This window comes from Paramisgurnus dabryanus, chromosome 18 (assembly GCF_030506205.2).
Source record: "Paramisgurnus dabryanus chromosome 18, PD_genome_1.1, whole genome shotgun sequence".
Lineage (NCBI taxonomy): Eukaryota > Metazoa > Chordata > Actinopteri > Cypriniformes > Cobitidae > Paramisgurnus > Paramisgurnus dabryanus.
Window position 1 is genome coordinate 17632160 of NC_133354.1, and position 18252 is coordinate 17650411.

At 36.8% G+C, this 18252-nt stretch overlaps 4 protein-coding genes across 5 annotated transcripts; 2 read left to right on the forward strand and 2 right to left on the reverse strand.

Annotated features, from left to right (window-relative positions):
• Window positions 1–43: 43 nt before the first annotated feature.
• bscl2 (BSCL2 lipid droplet biogenesis associated, seipin) lies at window positions 44–8063 on the reverse strand. Of its 2 annotated transcripts, none has more exons than XM_065287060.2 (11): window positions 7839–8063; window positions 6919–7425; window positions 6627–6708; window positions 3579–3722; window positions 3122–3256; window positions 2571–2668; window positions 1699–1840; window positions 1426–1507; window positions 1261–1341; window positions 1105–1170; window positions 44–1000 (listed from the first exon to the last, which is right to left on the reverse strand). In XM_065287060.2, exons 2-11 carry the CDS (start codon window positions 7233–7235, stop codon window positions 819–821), a joined length of 1329 nt encoding a protein of 442 aa, XP_065143132.1. In that variant the 5' UTR covers window positions 7236–7425; window positions 7839–8063; the 3' UTR covers window positions 44–818. The 2 variants fall into 2 exon arrangements, with proteins under 2 accessions (XP_065143132.1, XP_065143131.1); XM_065287059.2 differs by having other exon boundaries at window positions 44–1003; window positions 7839–8062.
• A 1046-nt stretch (window positions 8064–9109) lies between these two features.
• On the forward strand, window positions 9110–12190 carry gng3 (guanine nucleotide binding protein (G protein), gamma 3). Its single transcript, XM_065287067.2, has 3 exons — window positions 9110–9295; window positions 10276–10375; window positions 11161–12190. Exons 2-3 carry the CDS (start codon window positions 10277–10279, stop codon window positions 11287–11289), a joined length of 228 nt encoding a protein of 75 aa, XP_065143139.1. The 5' UTR covers window positions 9110–9295; window position 10276; the 3' UTR covers window positions 11290–12190.
• Window positions 12191–12496: 306 nt separating this feature from the next.
• Window positions 12497–17248, reverse strand: banf1 (barrier to autointegration nuclear assembly factor 1). Its single transcript, XM_065287066.1, has 4 exons — window positions 17180–17248; window positions 13850–13866; window positions 13362–13543; window positions 12497–13255 (listed from the first exon to the last, which is right to left on the reverse strand). Exons 3-4 carry the CDS (start codon window positions 13485–13487, stop codon window positions 13109–13111), a joined length of 273 nt encoding a protein of 90 aa, XP_065143138.1. The 5' UTR covers window positions 13488–13543; window positions 13850–13866; window positions 17180–17248; the 3' UTR covers window positions 12497–13108.
• LOC141281035 (E3 SUMO-protein ligase ZBED1-like) lies at window positions 14543–16435 on the forward strand. The gene is made up of 3 exons (XM_073812629.1): window positions 14543–14612; window positions 14827–16026; window positions 16104–16435. Exons 1-3 carry the CDS (start codon window positions 14543–14545, stop codon window positions 16433–16435), a joined length of 1602 nt encoding a protein of 533 aa, XP_073668730.1.
• Window positions 17249–18252: the final 1004 nt, after the last annotated feature.

Genomic DNA, 18252 nt, shown 5'->3' on the forward strand with positions numbered 1-18252 from the left:
GCGGCATTAAGTACATGCCATACACAAGATCATGGCAAAGCAATGTTTTCACGTATAATTTATTAGTTTAACAAGAAAAACCCTGCAAAATATAACTAAAATATAATATAATATAGAGATTGAGAGCATGCATAACAGTGAACTTTGGTGATGGGACAAATATGTACATTCCATAACATATAATTTAATTGCATAAATATTTTAATTTAATGATACTATTTATCCATTTTCCAGCTATTTTACTTATTTTACTTATTTTTTTTCCAAATGACACCACTTTTATGCCTTACACATGTTTATGATCAAATGTAACAGAATTCCCTGAAAGACAAAATTTCGGTGTTGAACCATTTGTTAATAATTCTTGACAATGCATCATAGCATTAAGGAATGAAGAGCAACACAAAACACATTTACACACCTGCTTCACGCAGAACTGATATTATGGCACAACCATAGACACCATAAAGCATTGAATTCTGTATAAAAAGTCCTGTGTTTAAGTAAACTGAGACAAAAGTGAAACAAATGAATTCAGCTGTACTCTAGTCTAGATAACTTTGAAGTACAGAAGTACACAACAGCAGCAAAGCAGGAAATTCTACTTTTGAGCTTTACATCAGCTTCATGAGGTAAACTGGTTTCCAAATGTAACTTTGTGCACCGGTTCTTATGGTAATACATGCTGCGTTGCAACAGGAATGTCTCAATATATTGCAGTCACTTCAGGCAGTGAATGTGTTAGCTATAAGTGGTATGAGGCGCCTCTATTGTAACAGAATGCATGTGCGTATGTGGTCGCTTCAGAACTTAGTTTCTCACAATCTCATCCAGGGCCCATGCCTTTGCTTAAGGCAGGTGTCTGAGGATTGTGTCTCGGCTGTCTCTTCTTCTTGAGTCTCATTTGGCACTCCTGCTGCCCTTTGCGCTTCATCTGGGTCTTCCTCACTTATACTGGTCTCTAAAATATGAGGAGCATTGAGGAAAATAGGACTCTCATCTGCTGAAAAGTTCAGAAGGAAAAAATTTGCAATATTAACCACTGAAAATTGCATTGTTATATTTCTGTCTATTCTTAATCAAGAATACAAGGGATATTTTTACCAGCTTCATCATTCTGCAAGTGATTCAAATCATCTGTACCAATCACAGTAGGAGTGTTCAGCTCACCTATACAAACACACATGTATGCATGATGTGAGTACACTTTAAATTGCTGTGGATAAATCTTCCAAATGCATGAATGTAATTGTTTTAAACCTTTCTTCCGAATGCTTCCAGCTTGTTCGGCTTGCTGTGGTGGGTCAGCCGTGAGACTGCGGTCTCTCTCATACGTCATGTCTGGAGGACATACAAAGGACAGTGTTTGACTAATGTGTCTGGTTTATGCGATGATATGTGTGTATAGCTGAACAATGTTCTTACTGGGCGTGCTGGAGGAAGAGTGCAAGCGTTTACGCGCCTCTTCTCTTCTCTGCTGAAGACGTGTAGAGTCTCCCATCATTACCTACATGCAAAAATGACAAATAAGTAGCCTTCTTATCACCATGACTCAATAACTTCAAACTTCATCATTTGAATGGTAAAATATTACCTAGCAACTAAAAAAAGAAAAAGATTGCAAACGTCAAGAATACTACACTTAGGATTATGAACATGTGACAAGGATTAGACAGATTGAGAGATGGATGAACTTACCCTCACTCTGACCTGCTCTGGGGGATAAAGTCCTCCCCAAATAAACTGCAGGTACCCAAAGAGCACAATTACACAGAGGATAGTGAAGTTGTTGGCCACTCCAACAATTGCTGATGCCACAGGAAAATTATGCAGGAGGTATCTGTTGAGATAGAAGAGAAAGTTAAAGGATGATTATAAAAAATGTCTATTTTGAATGTTAATAAACTTTAGGACTGTCCATGGATTCAAATCAATGACAATATGCAGATTAACCTAAATTAAGTAAGGGATAATGCATAGGCAGAGGGTCTTGTATCACACTAAAGGGGCTTATTTTACGATTACAACGGGCTGCCTGTACATTATCCCACTTATAACATGGCTATTTACCTCATGAGTAAGGTATATTAAATATTGATTTGAAATAGTAGCTCATTTTGAACAAAAGCAGACCTTTTGTGAGGAAAACCCATTTATTTACAGTTTTAAGATAAGACGAGATGTTCAAATGTTACAAACACACTATTTGGTTCAATCATTTGTAAATATAATATCATATATGTTAATAAAATGCATGTTTTTATTTCCTTTTTGTGTAATATCAAACCTGTACCTATCAAAATGATTTGTAGCATCCGGGTTAACATCTGTTATTATTTTTGTGCGGTTGTTATCTGAGAGTAACAAATCTGCAAATGTTGTGACTGGCCAATCAGAATCAAGCATTTAATCAAGCCGTGTAATAAAGTACAATTATTCTCCCGTATCAATATTTGCTTATATATCATATTAACTTTACACAATTCTAACGCACAATAAACATTTTAATACATGCCATAAAAGCTGCACTTAAATAAACAAATAAAACCAGACACCGGTAAAATGCCTACCTTATGCCAGTGAAGTAGGCATGGATTCTGAGCTGGGCAGAGTAAATCTGGACCCTGCGGGACTGAATCTCAATCATTGCACCAATGGCAGGCTGGTACTGTTGAGACATATCTGTATTATGCATGTGTTATGTGGTATATCGCCTGCACATTTTAGTGAAAGTGTGACATTTTTGCCAAGCATGCAACGCAAACTCAAAATGTGACTTCTACATTTAACCCATCCCAGTGAGTAGTGAAAACAAGCACTGCAACTCGTAAACACACACACACACACACGGAGCAGTGGCCAGCTATCCCTACAGCACCCTTGCTAGTGCCTTGCTCAAGGTTACAAGCCTGACCCTATAACATTTCCATTTTTGTATAATAAAAGGGTATTTGGATAAAACGTCTGCCAAATGCATAAACGTAAATGTAGTATTTGCATAACCGACAAGATTAAATGTTCACTTTGTGACTTAAAACGCCAAATTTTAGGGCTTTTAACTCATAATGACGCAATATCATGTGGTCATTCTTTTTGTATTTATATTCCACAGATAACTCACTGTGTTCGATTTGAAGTCTGGATAGAGCTCCACCTCAATGAGCTGTTTTTGCTCTGACATGCCTGTGAGCAAAAGAGGGGAGAAGAACAGCGTGCTCATGGTCTGCAGCAGATTCGAACGGTAGTGCAGCATCGTCTGGTGTGGAAGAATAAATAAATAAGTGCTAATGAGGTTAATGAACATTATTAAGTGCAGTTAAGATTTAAAAGGCTGTATGTATGATCTTAAATATAAAAATAGCCTGTATGAAAACACCATTGTTTATAATGAACTGAAGGAGGACAACACATTCCCGTGTACCAGAGCCCTGTTAGGTGTGTCCAAGACCACACCTTTAAGGTGCTCCATATTTGTCACTTCAAATCTAATGCAGATAAAATTTAACGCATGTGTACATTTTTTTCTTACTAAAACAAATCAACAATATAAATAGTTTATATAGATAAACAACACTCACTGAGCGGACCACAGAGGTGATGACTGTCCAATCTCTGGCATAACAGGTCATTTTGACCATGAACATTCCAAGTTGTTCATTAACAGGTGATTCGGGCATTTCTAGCTCTAGAGAGATCCTATAAGCTTGATTAGACATCATCACCTATAACAAAGAGAGAAGCAAAACAATAGAAAATCAATTTTTACTCAGCCAACAATTGAGGAGAAAAAGCCACTAAACGCTGATATAAACCGAATGCTCTCGGCATGTATTATATGTGACCCTCTTTGAAAACCCAGCTAAAGTCCTTTTTGACTGTTTTCTACATAAAATCATCCTACATAATATAAAGAACATTATGTGAAAATATAACATTGATATCTTTAATATTGAGTAGGTAAAAGATTGAAATCAATGTGACATAAATGAAATTAAAATCAAACTTTGATGCTGCAAATCTCAGAATTTGATTTTGAGACTTATATTCATAAGTATGTTCATCAAATACTTGTTTTGCTTCAAATCTGCTTGATCCCAGCCTCTCGGAAGTACAAGTTTGTTGGCAGAATCCATTAAGAGTCTGATATAAAATGCTGATTTACAAGAAAACATGTCGCATGCAGGATTTAGCATCTGAGCTCTTGAATAATAAATTATAGTGTCAGAGAGTCTAATTAGATTTTCTTCCTCTTCAAAAACTTCAAAATGCGTAATTTTGGGTTTGTTACATAATACACATGAGAAAGTCAAAGTGTTCATTCCTAGCATAATTAGCACATTCAGTAGGAATGTGTAGCAACACCAGAATGAGCATGTGTAGGATTTGTAGGAACCCCATATGGTGTGTTATCAGTATTACAGTAACTATTTGTACACTTTTGGAATTGTATTTAAAGGGATAGTTCACTCCAAAATGAATATCAGCTCATATTTTACTCACCCTCAAACCATCCTTAAAGGCGGGGTGCATGATTTTTGAAAATCCAAGTACCAAAACACGCTTGTAGCCAGTCAGCAGTAAGGGGCGTGTCTACTAACCGACATTGTTGCCTGGGTTGCGTATGTGTGGTGCGGGTCTATCAAAAGAAGGTCCAGAGTCTATTGGGGTAGGCGCATGTTTGTTTAGGTGATTTCAAATGTCAACACTGGCTTTCAGAGATCATGCACCCCGCCTTTAAAGGTGCCAAATAATATGTGAAATTTGCCATTAGAATGAAATTTTCTATTATTAACTTATTTAAAATGGTCATGAATAATAATGTTGAGCTCTGCTCTGATTGGCTGTTTCACAGAGCAGTTCCTTCAGTAGCTGTGTGTGTGTGTAAACAGACCTTTTGTTTGAGCATGTATCAGACAAAGATATCGAAATAATCAATTATTCAGATATTGGAAATGGACGTTACTGAGTGGTAAGTTTGTGTATTTTCAGTATGGAACTGCAAAACTTAACTGTAACGTCAATAGTAGAACTTCTGCCTAAACGCTAGCATATAGCATTAACTAGCATATAGTGCTAACTCAGCATTCACAACTTTGTTTTTAGCATTGTAACAACTTTGAAATTAATTTAATGTGTAATTTAATGTTGGGGTGTACATCCCATTCCCGACTGTAACGTCACAGTTGGTGTTATGCTGAGATTGGCCTGTTTTCTATTGCATGCACAAGATTTACATAAAAATTAGGAAACAATAGTGTTTTAGGCTCGTTTTGTGTCATTACTGGGTGATTCTCGTGAAATTAGACTTATGAGGTGTCATGAAACATTTTGATAAAAAAGTAAATGCAAAGAAAGACCATCTAAATAAGAAGCATACAGTTACAAAAATCTCTTCATGTACTATTTTGCACATGATTTCAAATGACATCATACAAACCAATTTTGTTGTTTTTTCTACATTTATGGGTAACATTTTTTTTACTGCAACATGTTAATGACTAGATTAGGGTTCTTTGACATGGAAATATTTATAATTAAAAAATCTAAAAAATAAAAAGCTTCATTGCATGTTATATTTTAAACATTTACAGTAAAGAAACATGTGGTATTTGGGGATCATTGGTAAATGTAGAGACAATAAAAAAGGAATATAAATGTGTCCAAGAACAATTTTCTCATCCCCCGCAACAATTTTCAATCATTGTTTAAGCCCTCAAGGAACTAACATTTTTTAAAAAAGGGACATAATTGACTGTGACACTCAAGATGGCTACAAGGTAAGCAGTTCTTATTTTTTCTCTCCAGATAAATGTTTACATTTTGTTTGTCATAGTACTTAGACAAATTTTTAGTTCTCATAACCGAAACATGAGTTTGTAAATGCATATATTTAATGTAATATCATGTTGCGGTAATGATAATTTTTGATAATGATAATTTAAAATTTTTAATAATTCTATAGGAAATATTTTTTAAATCCTCTAAAAATAATGGTTATAGTAAGTTCAGACCTTAATCTTACTTGTGCAAAAAAAATTGGCGTCAAGGGCTTTTAAAAAAATTCTGATGCTGGACACCTTCCATATCTGGATTTCGTGAGAATCACTCTACTATGTAAATAACTCTTATTATTCATGTATGCCTAGGTTAATACAGTTTTACAGTCTACACACCTTTAAGCCCGAAGTATGGTCTGTTTACTGATTTTTCAACTTTGTGAATGCATGTACAGCAGTTGCCATAAGCCAGTGATCATAGTTTAAAAAAAAAATTCCTTACGAAAACCTATTGCTTCGCTTGGGAAAACATTTAATAAGCATATGGATTAGATTTTTAATAGAGGAATGTGCCCTTTAAAAATGTATAAATGGGGCACTATCCAGGGCCATTACAAAGCTGAGAAGAGACTGGATATTATTGAATTTTACCATGGCTGTGTTTGGCTGAAAGAAAGTCATATACACCTAGGACGGCTTGAGGGTAAGTAAAATATGAGCTTATTTTCATTATTGGGTGAACTATTTCTTCAAGCACACTTAAAAAAGAAAGTTACATTTATTTATGGCTTATTTCCCCATGTGCATTTTGAGCTCATTGTATACCACTTTAAACATATGAATGTGTACCTGGTCTCTGCCGTTCTTTAACAGCGATATGTTAGCCGTGGGAAAAGAACAGAGGTTTGAATCTGATGGATCACAGTCGGTTCTGAAAGAGAGGAGAGAAGAATCAACCCCAAAGCAACAAGAAGTAGTTTCATGCTTTCATTTATCAGCTTCATATGCCATAAATAATCTAGTAATGACTCCATCTGTATTTGCTCACTGGACCAAACTAATTAGAAACTCAGTCATGCACAAACACACCATTATCAAAACAAGACAGGAATGCTCCCGCTCATCAATAATACGCCTGTACCTGTAGTAAAAGTGTACCGGTGCGGCAAAACTGACGTTTGGCATGTAGGAATAGTAGAAGCTTCCATACAGGAAGATGGAGATCCAGAGGAGAAGTACCAGCACACATAACAGGATGGCAGCTCTTAGGAGAGTCCTGCGAGCCCTTAGGAGAGTCACCGCTGCCACGTCCTGTAGCCAAAGCAGCAACGGTCCAATTGCTGCACCCATAGTTGGCAGAAGTTCCCCGTCACGTCCAGATGGTGATCCTTTAATATTTGCACCGTGTTTGCCCCTCAGCCCTTCCACTGCAGGGCTCTGCTGCCCCTCTTCACTCATTCAAAACACCTCAAACAACACCTAATCTAGTCTGCATAAGGCCATGATGGCTAATATGAAGGTAAAATTAAAAAACTTTGGATGTAGCTTTCTTCAGACGTAACACTGTGACTGAAAAAATGATTTTCCAACAGGCTGAACTTGTAGTTCCACAGTTCATCCGTTAATGTTAGTGAAACCATACAGTGCCCTGTATGAATGAGAAAAACAGGACAAAATTAAACATTATTTACACAAAACACTATAGCATGTTAATTATATTATAATTACAGAGTAATTATAATATACAGAGCAATTATAATAATAAAGTTAATAATACACACACTATAAACATTAGAAAAAGTCACACATACTAATAAAGTAATAATACTAAAAGAGTCACACATTTGCATCATACACACGTCATAAGCAAATCAATTATACAGTGCAATAAATAAAATGAAATGAAAAGTAGCGTTTCCCCAAAAACGTGCGATGTCATTTTAGCACGTCCTGTAGTAGACACACTCTACACAAAAATAAGTGTCTTTTGTGTCGCATTTGTCTTATCCTGAGGTTTTTATCAATTAAAAATTGTTATAGGAGGATGAATTGTTAACTCACCTTCCTCAATCACCATATACGCCATTGACAAATAAATGTTTATGCTTCAAAAAACTGATTAATACAACTCCAATGTACCAACACCATCCGTTCCTTTTTGTTATGGGTTTAGTGACGCATAATTTATGCATTTCTGTTTAGAGAACAAGATCTTCAAATCATATTGAAACCGAAACACACATGAACGGTTGTCACTGGCATCTATTGATCAGAGAAAAGCGTTTCCTCAATAGCGCTCCTACTGGTGTTTTACAAACATACGTACGGAAAGAGAGGAGGTACAAACCGTTCATTCATATGCGTTTTAGAATAAACGCTGCCTATGCAGTATTATATTTCTATTCTGTGTTATTATTACGGTACTAAGAAGCATAATTGTTTTAAAATAAAGAATCATATTAAAATAGGATAAATATATCCAATTTAACAATTGTTGTTTAATTATTTATTTAAGGGTTATATGATAAAGTAAAATTATATTAAATGTTGAAAAACATCATTAAGAATCTATCTATATTTTTTATTTTTACATAACAACACATTTAAAAAAATGACAATATATTACATATCTGGCAGCAAAAAAATAATGTTTCAATATTCTTACAGAGTAATAAATCTAACACATACAGAAAGGCCTACTATTAAAATTTTAGATTTTTGTACAAAATATTTATAAAAAACCAAACAAGAAATATTACATTAAAACATCAGACTCTACCCTTTCATAATGTGTAAAATCTCCGTTTAATTTAGCAATTCCCCGCCAAATATTACATACAACATTTAATTCCGATTTCTCAGTAGAAAACTAGGGGGCAGGTTTGCAACGATGTGAATGTAACATGAGAAGAGATGCAGCAGTGGGAGGGTGGGGTGATGAAAAGATGTGAAGGGAATATAACATCTTAACCAAGCTGGAAGAGACCACTTTGTCAAAATGGTGCCACAGTATGAGGCAAAGAGGCTGAGACTGCAGCAGTTCCCATGGTAACAGAGAAGTACGAGGGAAAGCTGAGCAAGAGCACAATCATAAACCAAAATAAATATATGTTATTACCAAACGCCTTGTCATAAACGCTTACAATACTCTATACTATGATATTAAGCTTTTAATAAATGTTTTTTCAACAAATACACTTACCTCCCCCATACCCCCCGCGATGCTGCAGAATTGGTATAAGCCACCCTACAGAACTAATCGATTCCAGTAGATCCCCTCCCTCCGGTTGGCACATTCCACTCACTGCAAAGGGGAGTTTCATGTATGTACCAAGAGATTGGTGTGCATTGTAAGAGAATTGCAGTGCATTGGACTGTACAGAATTGGGTAGCATCCACACTGTCTATGAGGGTGCGGTCCGGCTGCACTGAAAGCAACAACACGGATTGAGAGAGAAGGAATAAGGAAAGAAGAAGAGAAGGGGGAGAGATATCACCACAAGAGGAATACAACAAGGGTAAGACAGAGAATAAAAGGAGAAAATGGAAGCTAGAGGGTGAATGAAAAGGCCAAGTATAACAGAAATAGATGCATACACCCCTGTGGTCTTTTTCTGCTTGCCCTCCATTTACTTCCATTTTCTGCTTTGCATTTTTTAAATATATTTCTACTGATTATAATATTGTTTCATTTTCATGTATTGTTTATTTATATTTAAGGATATAGCTCATTTTCCAAATAATAACATATCATTTGTTTGAAGAGATTAGATTTTTATTTATGTATCTGGCCTAGTTTTTCTTGCCTGCTGGGCTATATGTGCCTAAAATGTTCATGTTTAATATATTGTATATTTCTGTGTGGTATAGCATAAAATAATATGGTGTATTGCACGTGGTGATTGCCTGCGAGCACATTCCACAGGGCAAAATAGGGCCGGCATACCCCATTACAATGTTTAAATAAGACTACAAAACAAATAGGACATAGCTAGGGATATTATTTTAGATTATACTAAATAGCTATACAACTATTTCCACACTGATATCCAATAATCAATTGAAATTGAATGAAATCACAGTGAGCCCAATAGACGATGAAATGTGTTGCTATCAGATCATGCAATCCAAGGTGAGGTTTTGGTTTTCTAGGACAACAGCAGCTTTCAGCAAAGCAGTAGTAAATGACACCAAGACCGGAAAGAGAGGAAGTAAAGCAGAGGGTATGAGAGTTATGGACCACAGGAGGAGATTGAGAATGCAAAGAGGACTGTCTGTTACATAATTTATCCCCTCAAACAGTTTATTAAACGTGTGATCATCATTCAGTAAGAGTAGAGATATTGGCCTCATCTTGGTATGTTTTATCGTTCTGCTAATACTTCTTACAGTAAGCAAAAGGAACAGATGCCTCTTGTGGTTAGATGAGTTTTTTTAATGGTATGTGACGCTTGAGATTGGATGAGTTTATGCATTATTGTTTGTACATCTGTGGCAGGATGAAAGGAGACACCCCTGTGAACAGCACCATGAGTGTCGGGCAGGCTAGGAAGCTGGTTGAACAGCTGAAGATTGAAGCAAGTTTTTGCCGAATCAAGGTGAGAGTTGTGCTCCAAAAATACAACATGCAAGAATCAGATCAACACTAATCTGCCAAATAAATCTCATATTATCTTGTAGCCAGCAGACTAAATTATGTTGATGTGATGTGATCAAAGATCCGTAACCAGGTTAATAGTTATGACCTAATTCTTCAATCCCCCGGTAGCACATGTCCTACAAGTACAATTTGAAGCATTCAACAGCTTTAGAGTCTTTAAGCATTGAGCTTAAATTTGCATTTTGCAAATGCTATTTGAGGCAAGAGTCTTAACAACAGGATATTGTAAGCATATTTATTTTGCTGATATAATGCAATGTTAAGGATTATGTGTGCTACTGCAATGCTAGTCAATGCAAAAAATTCTCATATGACAATTTTAGACTTGCTTCAAATGTAGGCCATTTTTACATTGCAAAAAAGTGGCATTCAGCTGCAGTCACACAGACACATTATAATGCTAATTAGAGGTGATGGTGGCATAATGCATTTACAAAACGATGACTATTACATAAATAATGCTGCATGGTTTAAATGTAAGTGTAAGAATATTGAAATGTTTTAGTATGAATTATATATTCTCTTATGACAAGAAACAAAGATTAAAGCTGTTCTGAACTAAAAGACCTTTATGTGACACTATATCCATATAATGAATTTTGAGCAGGCAGAAAGCAGCCTTAAGTCAGCTATATAATGATGTTCAGCTTCTTCAAAATCAATAGCTATCCTATAGCTAAACGCTTTTAGACTGAGCACTGATCCTCTATCCTGCATTCTCAGGTTTCTAAGGCAGCAGCAGACTTGATGGCCTACTGTGATGCCCATGCATGTGAAGACCCTCTCATCACCCCTGTGCCCACCTCAGAAAACCCCTTCAGGGAGAAAAAGCTATTTTGTGCTCTTCTCTGAGCTGGAAAGAGGAAGAGCAGGATTAGCCTAATTTAGATGACAATGATTTATGTATGCACATCAAAACAACACAACACACCCAAAAGTTAAGATTACATAAAGAGTTAAATTTCATTTATTAAGAGTGCTAAGGACAAACATTTATAAAATCATGTTTGAGTGGATATTCTCCTGTTCCTTTTTAAGACATGGGTGTCTAATCCTGCTCCAGGAGAGCCATCATCCTACAGTATTTACTTCCAAAGCACATGAACCTGCTAGAAAATTACTGGCAAGTGTGTTTGGTAAGAGTTGGAGCTAAACACTGTAGGACAATGCCATTCAGTAAAAGGGTTGAACACCCCTGCATTATGGGGATGTGGATGAAAATATTTAGTAAAAAAATAAGATTGATGTAAACTGATCAGACACAACCATATGCAAGCACATTGTTTTATAATTAATCAAAAGGAAATAGGTGTGGGTCTGGATATTTCAAATAAAAAAAAAAAACATTTAGTTATGTTATGGAGTTCTTCCCATACTTTGGAGATTTACAAACTCTGTATGTATATTTTGATTTTTTTTATGTCTTGTTTGAGATGTCTGGTATGCTGGTAGATATTTCTGGATAACTGGTAAAGCTTTTAAAGATTAGATCATTGTGAGCGAGTTAGAATACTAATGCCTATACACAAATACCATAACTACCCTTAAGGGGTCTATTAAATTAAACATATGTCATTTAAAACCAATTTCATTTTAATAACTTCAATAGTCTCTATGAGTTGGGTTTGTTAGTATCAATGAAAAACTGGAGGAAAAACAAAAAATCTGTCAAAATGCATTTTTGGTCCTAAGCGATGGATTGAATACTACAGACCGCATTTAATGATGGAATTAATAAAAAATGTAAACACCACTTGTGTATCACTTATTGACAGATAAAAAAAATTACCACATGCATTATTTTAACCGAACCAGTGGATCAATTTCAACATTAAATATAAAACTGTAAACTTTAGTATTTATTTTAAACACAAATACCACAACTTCTTCATTACATTTTTGATACTTTATTCCAAGAGTTCAAAAGCCATTGTAGAGCTGTAACATATTTATCAGTGTGTCTTACAGAACATCTTTGAAGCACCTTAAACATCAATCAATGTCAGTTAAAAAGTGGTGCCATGAAGAATAAATTATAGACTCATGTTCAGGTACACAATCACAGTTAAAACATAGCTTTATTAAGGCATTTACCGAAAGACAATTTGGGGGTTTGAGATCATACAATCAAATAGGAATATAACACCATTATCCATGCTTTCCTTGGGGAAATACATATCAATGGTGACTAGCAGAGGATAACCTTTAAAACCATATTAGCATTGTGACAAAATTTGGCCAAATTCAATTAAAACCTTTAAACACATTAACAAGCAAGTAAAGACCGGTGTAGCGTGTATCTTTGAAGTGTCAGGGTTAAAATGAAGGTGTTTATCAATGTGCTTACACTACCTGAATATGCAGACCGACAGCCTTTGAACTGAAATACATTATGATAACTGGATGTTGTTTGGTCAATGCACATATTTGGATTAAAATCATATTTCGTTTCAAAAACAAAACCAATCCCTTGTAACTAAACAACCAATGTGAACATTAGTGATGTTACAAGTGTCCCTATCTATATAACGTCTAGTGATAATGTACAGTTCTGGGCTAAATGTTAAAATTGGTGCATACAACAAAAGTCAAACTGGTCAAGTGAGGTAAAGGCAATCAACATACCAGGGGAATAAAGAGAAAATGAAAATGCAAGACAAATAACAACCGACTACAAGAAAGAGTCACACCACTCTCGCAAGCAGCCATAACAGTCGCCTTGCTGTTTGGTATTTGCACCACACGTATCCTTCAACCATTCCCGAAACAACTCCTCATCTTTCCTCAGCACCAGGAACTGTCCTAGAACAACATACGCCTATGGAAAGAAAATGAAAGTGAAAGAAAATGTTCATCATGAACAGTTTCACTTTTGTGACTTCATTAATTCATCTCATAAGAACATAACTTATGTGTTTATCTACCTTATCAAAGCCCTTTTCTTCCAATCTTTTTCCAAGAACTTCACCAATTCCTGCTAATGCCATCACAGTCTTCTCACCCATGGGCTCTGCCACGAAGTCCTTGTGTTTTTGCGATGTCGAAGACATTGTTGATTTGTTTTAAGGTGGTCTTGTGAATGTGATAAATTGTCTTTCTTCAGTGGCTTTAAATAGAAAGAAACAACCATTATAAAAAAACAATGATCTTAAAACACTTCTTGGTACCACAATGCTTATATAAATGTTTATGCACAAAAAACGCAGTACCAAAAGTGTAAAATAGTGACTCATAAATCTTTAAATGAAATGAATAACTCGACAAATTAAGTTACTCGCTGAGCGTGAAAAACCGGCCGCTGGCACAGGACATTATCATCCATTAATTTAAATAAAACCTCAGTAAAAAAAAAGCATGAGTGATTTACATAATAATACACAAATTGAGGATTAAACTGCATATTATAACATACCCTGACTTAATCATTGAAAGATTTCCTAGTGATGTTACCAGTGGCACCGAAGCTCCGAAGCGTGTGTCAAAAAAACGAACCGATTTTCATTGAAGCTTTGTATCGAAGCTTGATTCGTTCTGGCAAAATCACGTGACCAATGACGTCCGAAGCTTCGTTTCACACACACCCACGTGACTGCTTCGTTATCTGATTCAAATGTTTAAAATGGTTCGACGCGTGGCGCGCCCTCGTGGGTTGTATTGGAGTATTGCGTTAGACGGATTCGATTACTGTATAGCGAGTTTTGGAGAGCTTATTGTTGCGAGTTGTTAATGGAGCCTGTTACAAAAAGATCACGGTCTGAAATGTGGGAACACTTTAATTTGATTTGGCCCAATAAGGTGGATATATGATTTTGTTGCGAAGCTTATATTTATAACTAAACTCTCACTCATCATTGGCCAATTATACGATTCAATGTAACATTTCGTGTCGTAAATTTTGTCATGTATATATATTTATTGGATAATAGTTATAAGATGAAAAATATAGGACATGCAAGAAAAGCCTTTTGTGCACCACTTAATATCATGATCTTTATTTAAATGGTTTGCACTTTTTACTTTTAAGACAAGTTCTATCATAATCTGTTTTTAGGTCCAGTGTTTGATTTGCTCCCAGCAGCTGGCCTATAATAATAATACATCATCCATGTTGAGGCATTTTCGTGCAAAGCATGACAGTGCCAGATCCTCTGTCCAAGATGTAACCAACAGCCAAGGTAAAAGTCTACTTTTCATTTTATTCAATTGTTTTATTTTTTAATTATTAGAGTGTACATTTGTATTACCAAAGCATTTGCAGCTGGGCTGCATACAAATAGTACAAAAAGTTACATTTAAACAAAGTACATTGTGCATAAAAGTAAAAATAGTATTTAATAAAAAAAAAAAAAAAAAAAAAAAACAAGCTCTCTCGCTCTCTCCCTGTTGTAGGAAACAAAAAAGACAGGATTGATGAGGCTCTTGTGAACATGATTGTGCAAGACTCACAGCCTTTTACCATTGTGGAGGATGTTGGCTTCAGAAATTTTGTCAGCCTCTTGGATCCTTCATACATGCTCCCATCAAGGCAAACACTGAAGACAATGGTGGAAAAAAGGTTTACAGAGGAAAAAGAGAAGGCTAAACAAGAAGTGCTTAGGGCTACAGCTGTTACCTTAACTTCGGATATGTGGACATCAATTCACATGGATTCTTATTTAGCTGTTACTTGCCATTTCATTGATGATAAAGATCAGCTTGCAATGGTGTTGCTGGGAGTAGGAAAATTTCCTGCTTCACATACAGCAGCAAACATTGCTGCAGTGAAGACATCTCTCATTGAGGAATGGGGGATTCAATCTAAAATTAGATGTCTTGTCACTGATGCAGCTGCAAATATGATAGCATGTGCCAACAATTTACAGCTAAGGCATAGCATTTGCATAGCTCATGCTTTAAACCTTGTGGTTAAAAAAGCGATTGACTTCCCAGGGCTTCAAGACATCAGGAGCAAGGCAAGGAAGATTGTTGCTTATTTTAGATCCAGCACTGTTGCAAAGGAGCGACTTGCCAATTTCCAGCAACAGATGGGCAAACCTGTTCATAAATTACAGCAAGAGGTAGACACACGCTGGAACAGCACATTTGACATGCTCTCCAGGCTCTATGAACAGCGTGAACCAGTTGGTGCTGCACTGGTGTCCCTTAGGACAGATTTGGCTCCTCTATCCTCAGCTGAGTACCACACAATGTGGGAGTGCCTTGGTGTACTGTCTCCACTAAAGGATGCAACTGTAGAACTTTCTGCAGAAAAAACTGTGTCTGGCTCCAAGGTCATTCCCCTCATTCGCATGTTGAGGCATGCAATAGCTACAAAGCAGCAAGTGGTGACTGATGAGAAGGCAGCACAGCTCTGCAACAACCTCAACACACTTATGAATGAGAGGTTGGCTCATTATGAAACTGCAAGCCAAATGACTCTTGCCACTCTCCTGGATCCACGATTCAAAACCATTGGGTTTTGCAATTCATCCAATGCTCAGAATGCCATCAAAAGGCTTACAGCTGAGTGTGCAACGAAGATAAGGGAAACAGCATCTGACCCCATACCAGAGCAAGGGGAAACCTCCACAGCAGCTGCAGACACTTCAGGTAGGACTCGAAGCCTATAATAGCCCCATTGTATTTTACTGTACATAGCTAATCTTTTGAATTTTTCAACTTTTCAGGGACAGGACTGTGGGATCTTCTTGACCTACGGGTAATGGAAACAAGAAAGGTGAAGAGTGCAACTGCCAATGCCACCATTGAGGTTCAGCGCTACCTGAGTGAACCCAACATACCCCGCTCTGAAAATCCACTTCAGTTTTGGCAACAGCACAAGCACATTTACCCCCATTTATACACGCTGGCCCTGAGCTTTTTGTGTTCTCCTGCCTCTTCTGTGCCCTGTGAACGGGTATTTTCTAAAGCTGGCGAAGTGGTCAGCAAGAAAAGAAATAGGCTCAGCCCCAGCACTGTGGAGAAAATCCTGTTCCTTAATAAAAATCAATCCACATAAGTTATGCATAAATCACTACAATGAATTCCCCCAAGCTTCTACCAACATGCATTTCTATCCCACTATGTATGCAGTTCTTTAAGCAATATCACTCTCATTTTCATTTGTAATTTACACTTAAGCATCACTAATTTAATACCACTTACAATGTCAATTTCACAAGCTCACACTTACAACGTCCATTTCACGAGCTCACACCTACAAATAAGACGGTGTGGCTATATAGTCATGCTGAACAGGTGAACACCTGATTGCTGACTGCTGATTGTTAATAAAACATAATTAAGCACAAAGCATCCATAAGCTGTGCCCATCTAGCCTACAGCAAATTAGTCTGTAAGGCAGTTTTATTATTGTGTAAAAGGGTGTCTGCATTTATGTACCTTAAACATTCATGAGTGTGAATTTTTCCTAAACACATTAAAAATGTACACATTCACCATACACAAAAAGTTATCTTTATTAAATGTATGTTTGGGGTTACCATGCAAATTCAAAGAAACATGCCTTGGCCATGTATTTAAATATTGATTCATTTATTTATTAATTTCCCTTAATTTGTCAATCAATGAATGCTTGCAATTAATACGTTGTTTGGTTGTGGAACATTCAGTGATACAGCGCTTTCACCAGCAGAGGTCCTCATCGAGCTCTGATTTGTAAAGCTTCGAGTAATGAACCTTTTTTCGATACAATTGGGTTGAAAGCTTCACTGCTTCAAGAAAGCTTCACTTCGCCATCACTAAGATTTCGTTTTCATCCACAGACGCCGAGCTGTTCACAGACTCAAGGCGCCCAAAAATAACCCACACTAGTGATGAGCGAGTCACTCGAAACTCGGATCATTTAACCCGATCCCTAAAATGACTCGAGAACCATGAGTCCTAGTGACCATTAACCCGAGTCAGTTGAGTCCTATAAGATTTTGCATTAAGAATGAGAAATTGTATAAAACACAAAGCTCTTCAAATGTTTACAACAGAATTATAACAAATAACTCTACATAAGCTGCCATAGGTTCTATAACTTGCAACAACAAGTTAATTTACATCTCCAAATGTCAACTGGGGGTACCGAGTGAGCAAAAAGCTGCTATTCCGGAACGTAATTTCCTGCAGCTCCGAGTCCGAGTACAAAGGGATGCGTGCGCGCGACAATGAGTTGGTCGGCGGCTCGGGGATTCACACAGAGAGTGACTCAACTCATAGAGCTTGAATCCTGGACTAGGAAAAATGAGCCTTGCTCGTGTTATTAACCCACTGACTCATGTAGGCTAATCTGTTGCAATATTTGACTGGCACAATGTTTTGGGTAGAAGCTGCAAATGTTTAAACATTTTAAAACCGAGGACTGCTGCAGCAGTGCTGCTGGAAAGATCCGCCACCGACGGACATACACAGCTCCTCTTGTTGACTGAGTCACTCAGAGTGACGCGAGTGGTTCACTCACAGGACCCGTGCAGGAGCGGGCGTCTCTGTCTGGGACTCAATCACAAGATCATGTTCTTGCGTGGATGAGTGACTGTGTGGCTGCATTAACCGAAACCTATCGTGGATCTTTTAAGTCAATCTGAAACAGGACACGTTCCTCTCACATCCAAGTCAACAAAGCCTGACATCTTCTAAACGTGGTGTTGATATATTTGTCATTATGAAATGAAACTAAACACACCAAACTTTTACAAGTATGTTATTGATAATGTTACCACGGACATGCATGTTTTTTACGAGTTCCCCAGCCGTTTTTTGCGAGCAGAGGAGTCGTAGACTCGTAGCTGCATGCGTGATCTGAGTTGCTTGGTTGGCATTAGTATGATT

Excerpts from the sequence above, each read along its gene's own strand:
- bscl2 (XM_065287059.2), bottom strand. The coding sequence starts at position 7,235 with ATGAGTGAAGAGGGGCAGCAGAGCCCTGCAGTGGAAGGGCTGAGGGGC. Across the intron at positions 1,841-2,570 it reads GCCTACTTCACTGGCATAAG|ATACCTCCTGCATAATTTTC; the intron begins GTAGGCATTTTA and ends CTATCTCAACAG. Across the intron at positions 1,342-1,425 it reads CTCTTCCTCCAGCACGCCCA|ACATGACGTATGAGAGAGAC; the intron begins GTAAGAACATTG and ends TATGTCCTCCAG.
- gng3 (XM_065287067.2), top strand. The coding sequence starts at position 10,277 with ATGAAAGGAGACACCCCTGTGAACAGCACCATGAGTGTCGGGCAGGCT. Across the intron at positions 10,376-11,160 it reads CAAGTTTTTGCCGAATCAAG|GTTTCTAAGGCAGCAGCAGA; the intron begins GTGAGAGTTGTG and ends CTGCATTCTCAG.
- banf1 (XM_065287066.1), bottom strand. The coding sequence starts at position 13,487 with ATGTCTTCGACATCGCAAAAACACAAGGACTTCGTGGCAGAGCCCATG. Across the intron at positions 13,256-13,361 it reads AAGAAAAGGGCTTTGATAAG|GCGTATGTTGTTCTAGGACA; the intron begins GTAGATAAACAC and ends TTCTTTCCATAG.
- LOC141281035 (XM_073812629.1), top strand. The coding sequence starts at position 14,543 with ATGTTGAGGCATTTTCGTGCAAAGCATGACAGTGCCAGATCCTCTGTC. Across the intron at positions 14,613-14,826 it reads AGATGTAACCAACAGCCAAG|GAAACAAAAAAGACAGGATT; the intron begins GTAAAAGTCTAC and ends TCCCTGTTGTAG. Across the intron at positions 16,027-16,103 it reads AGCAGCTGCAGACACTTCAG|GGACAGGACTGTGGGATCTT; the intron begins GTAGGACTCGAA and ends TCAACTTTTCAG.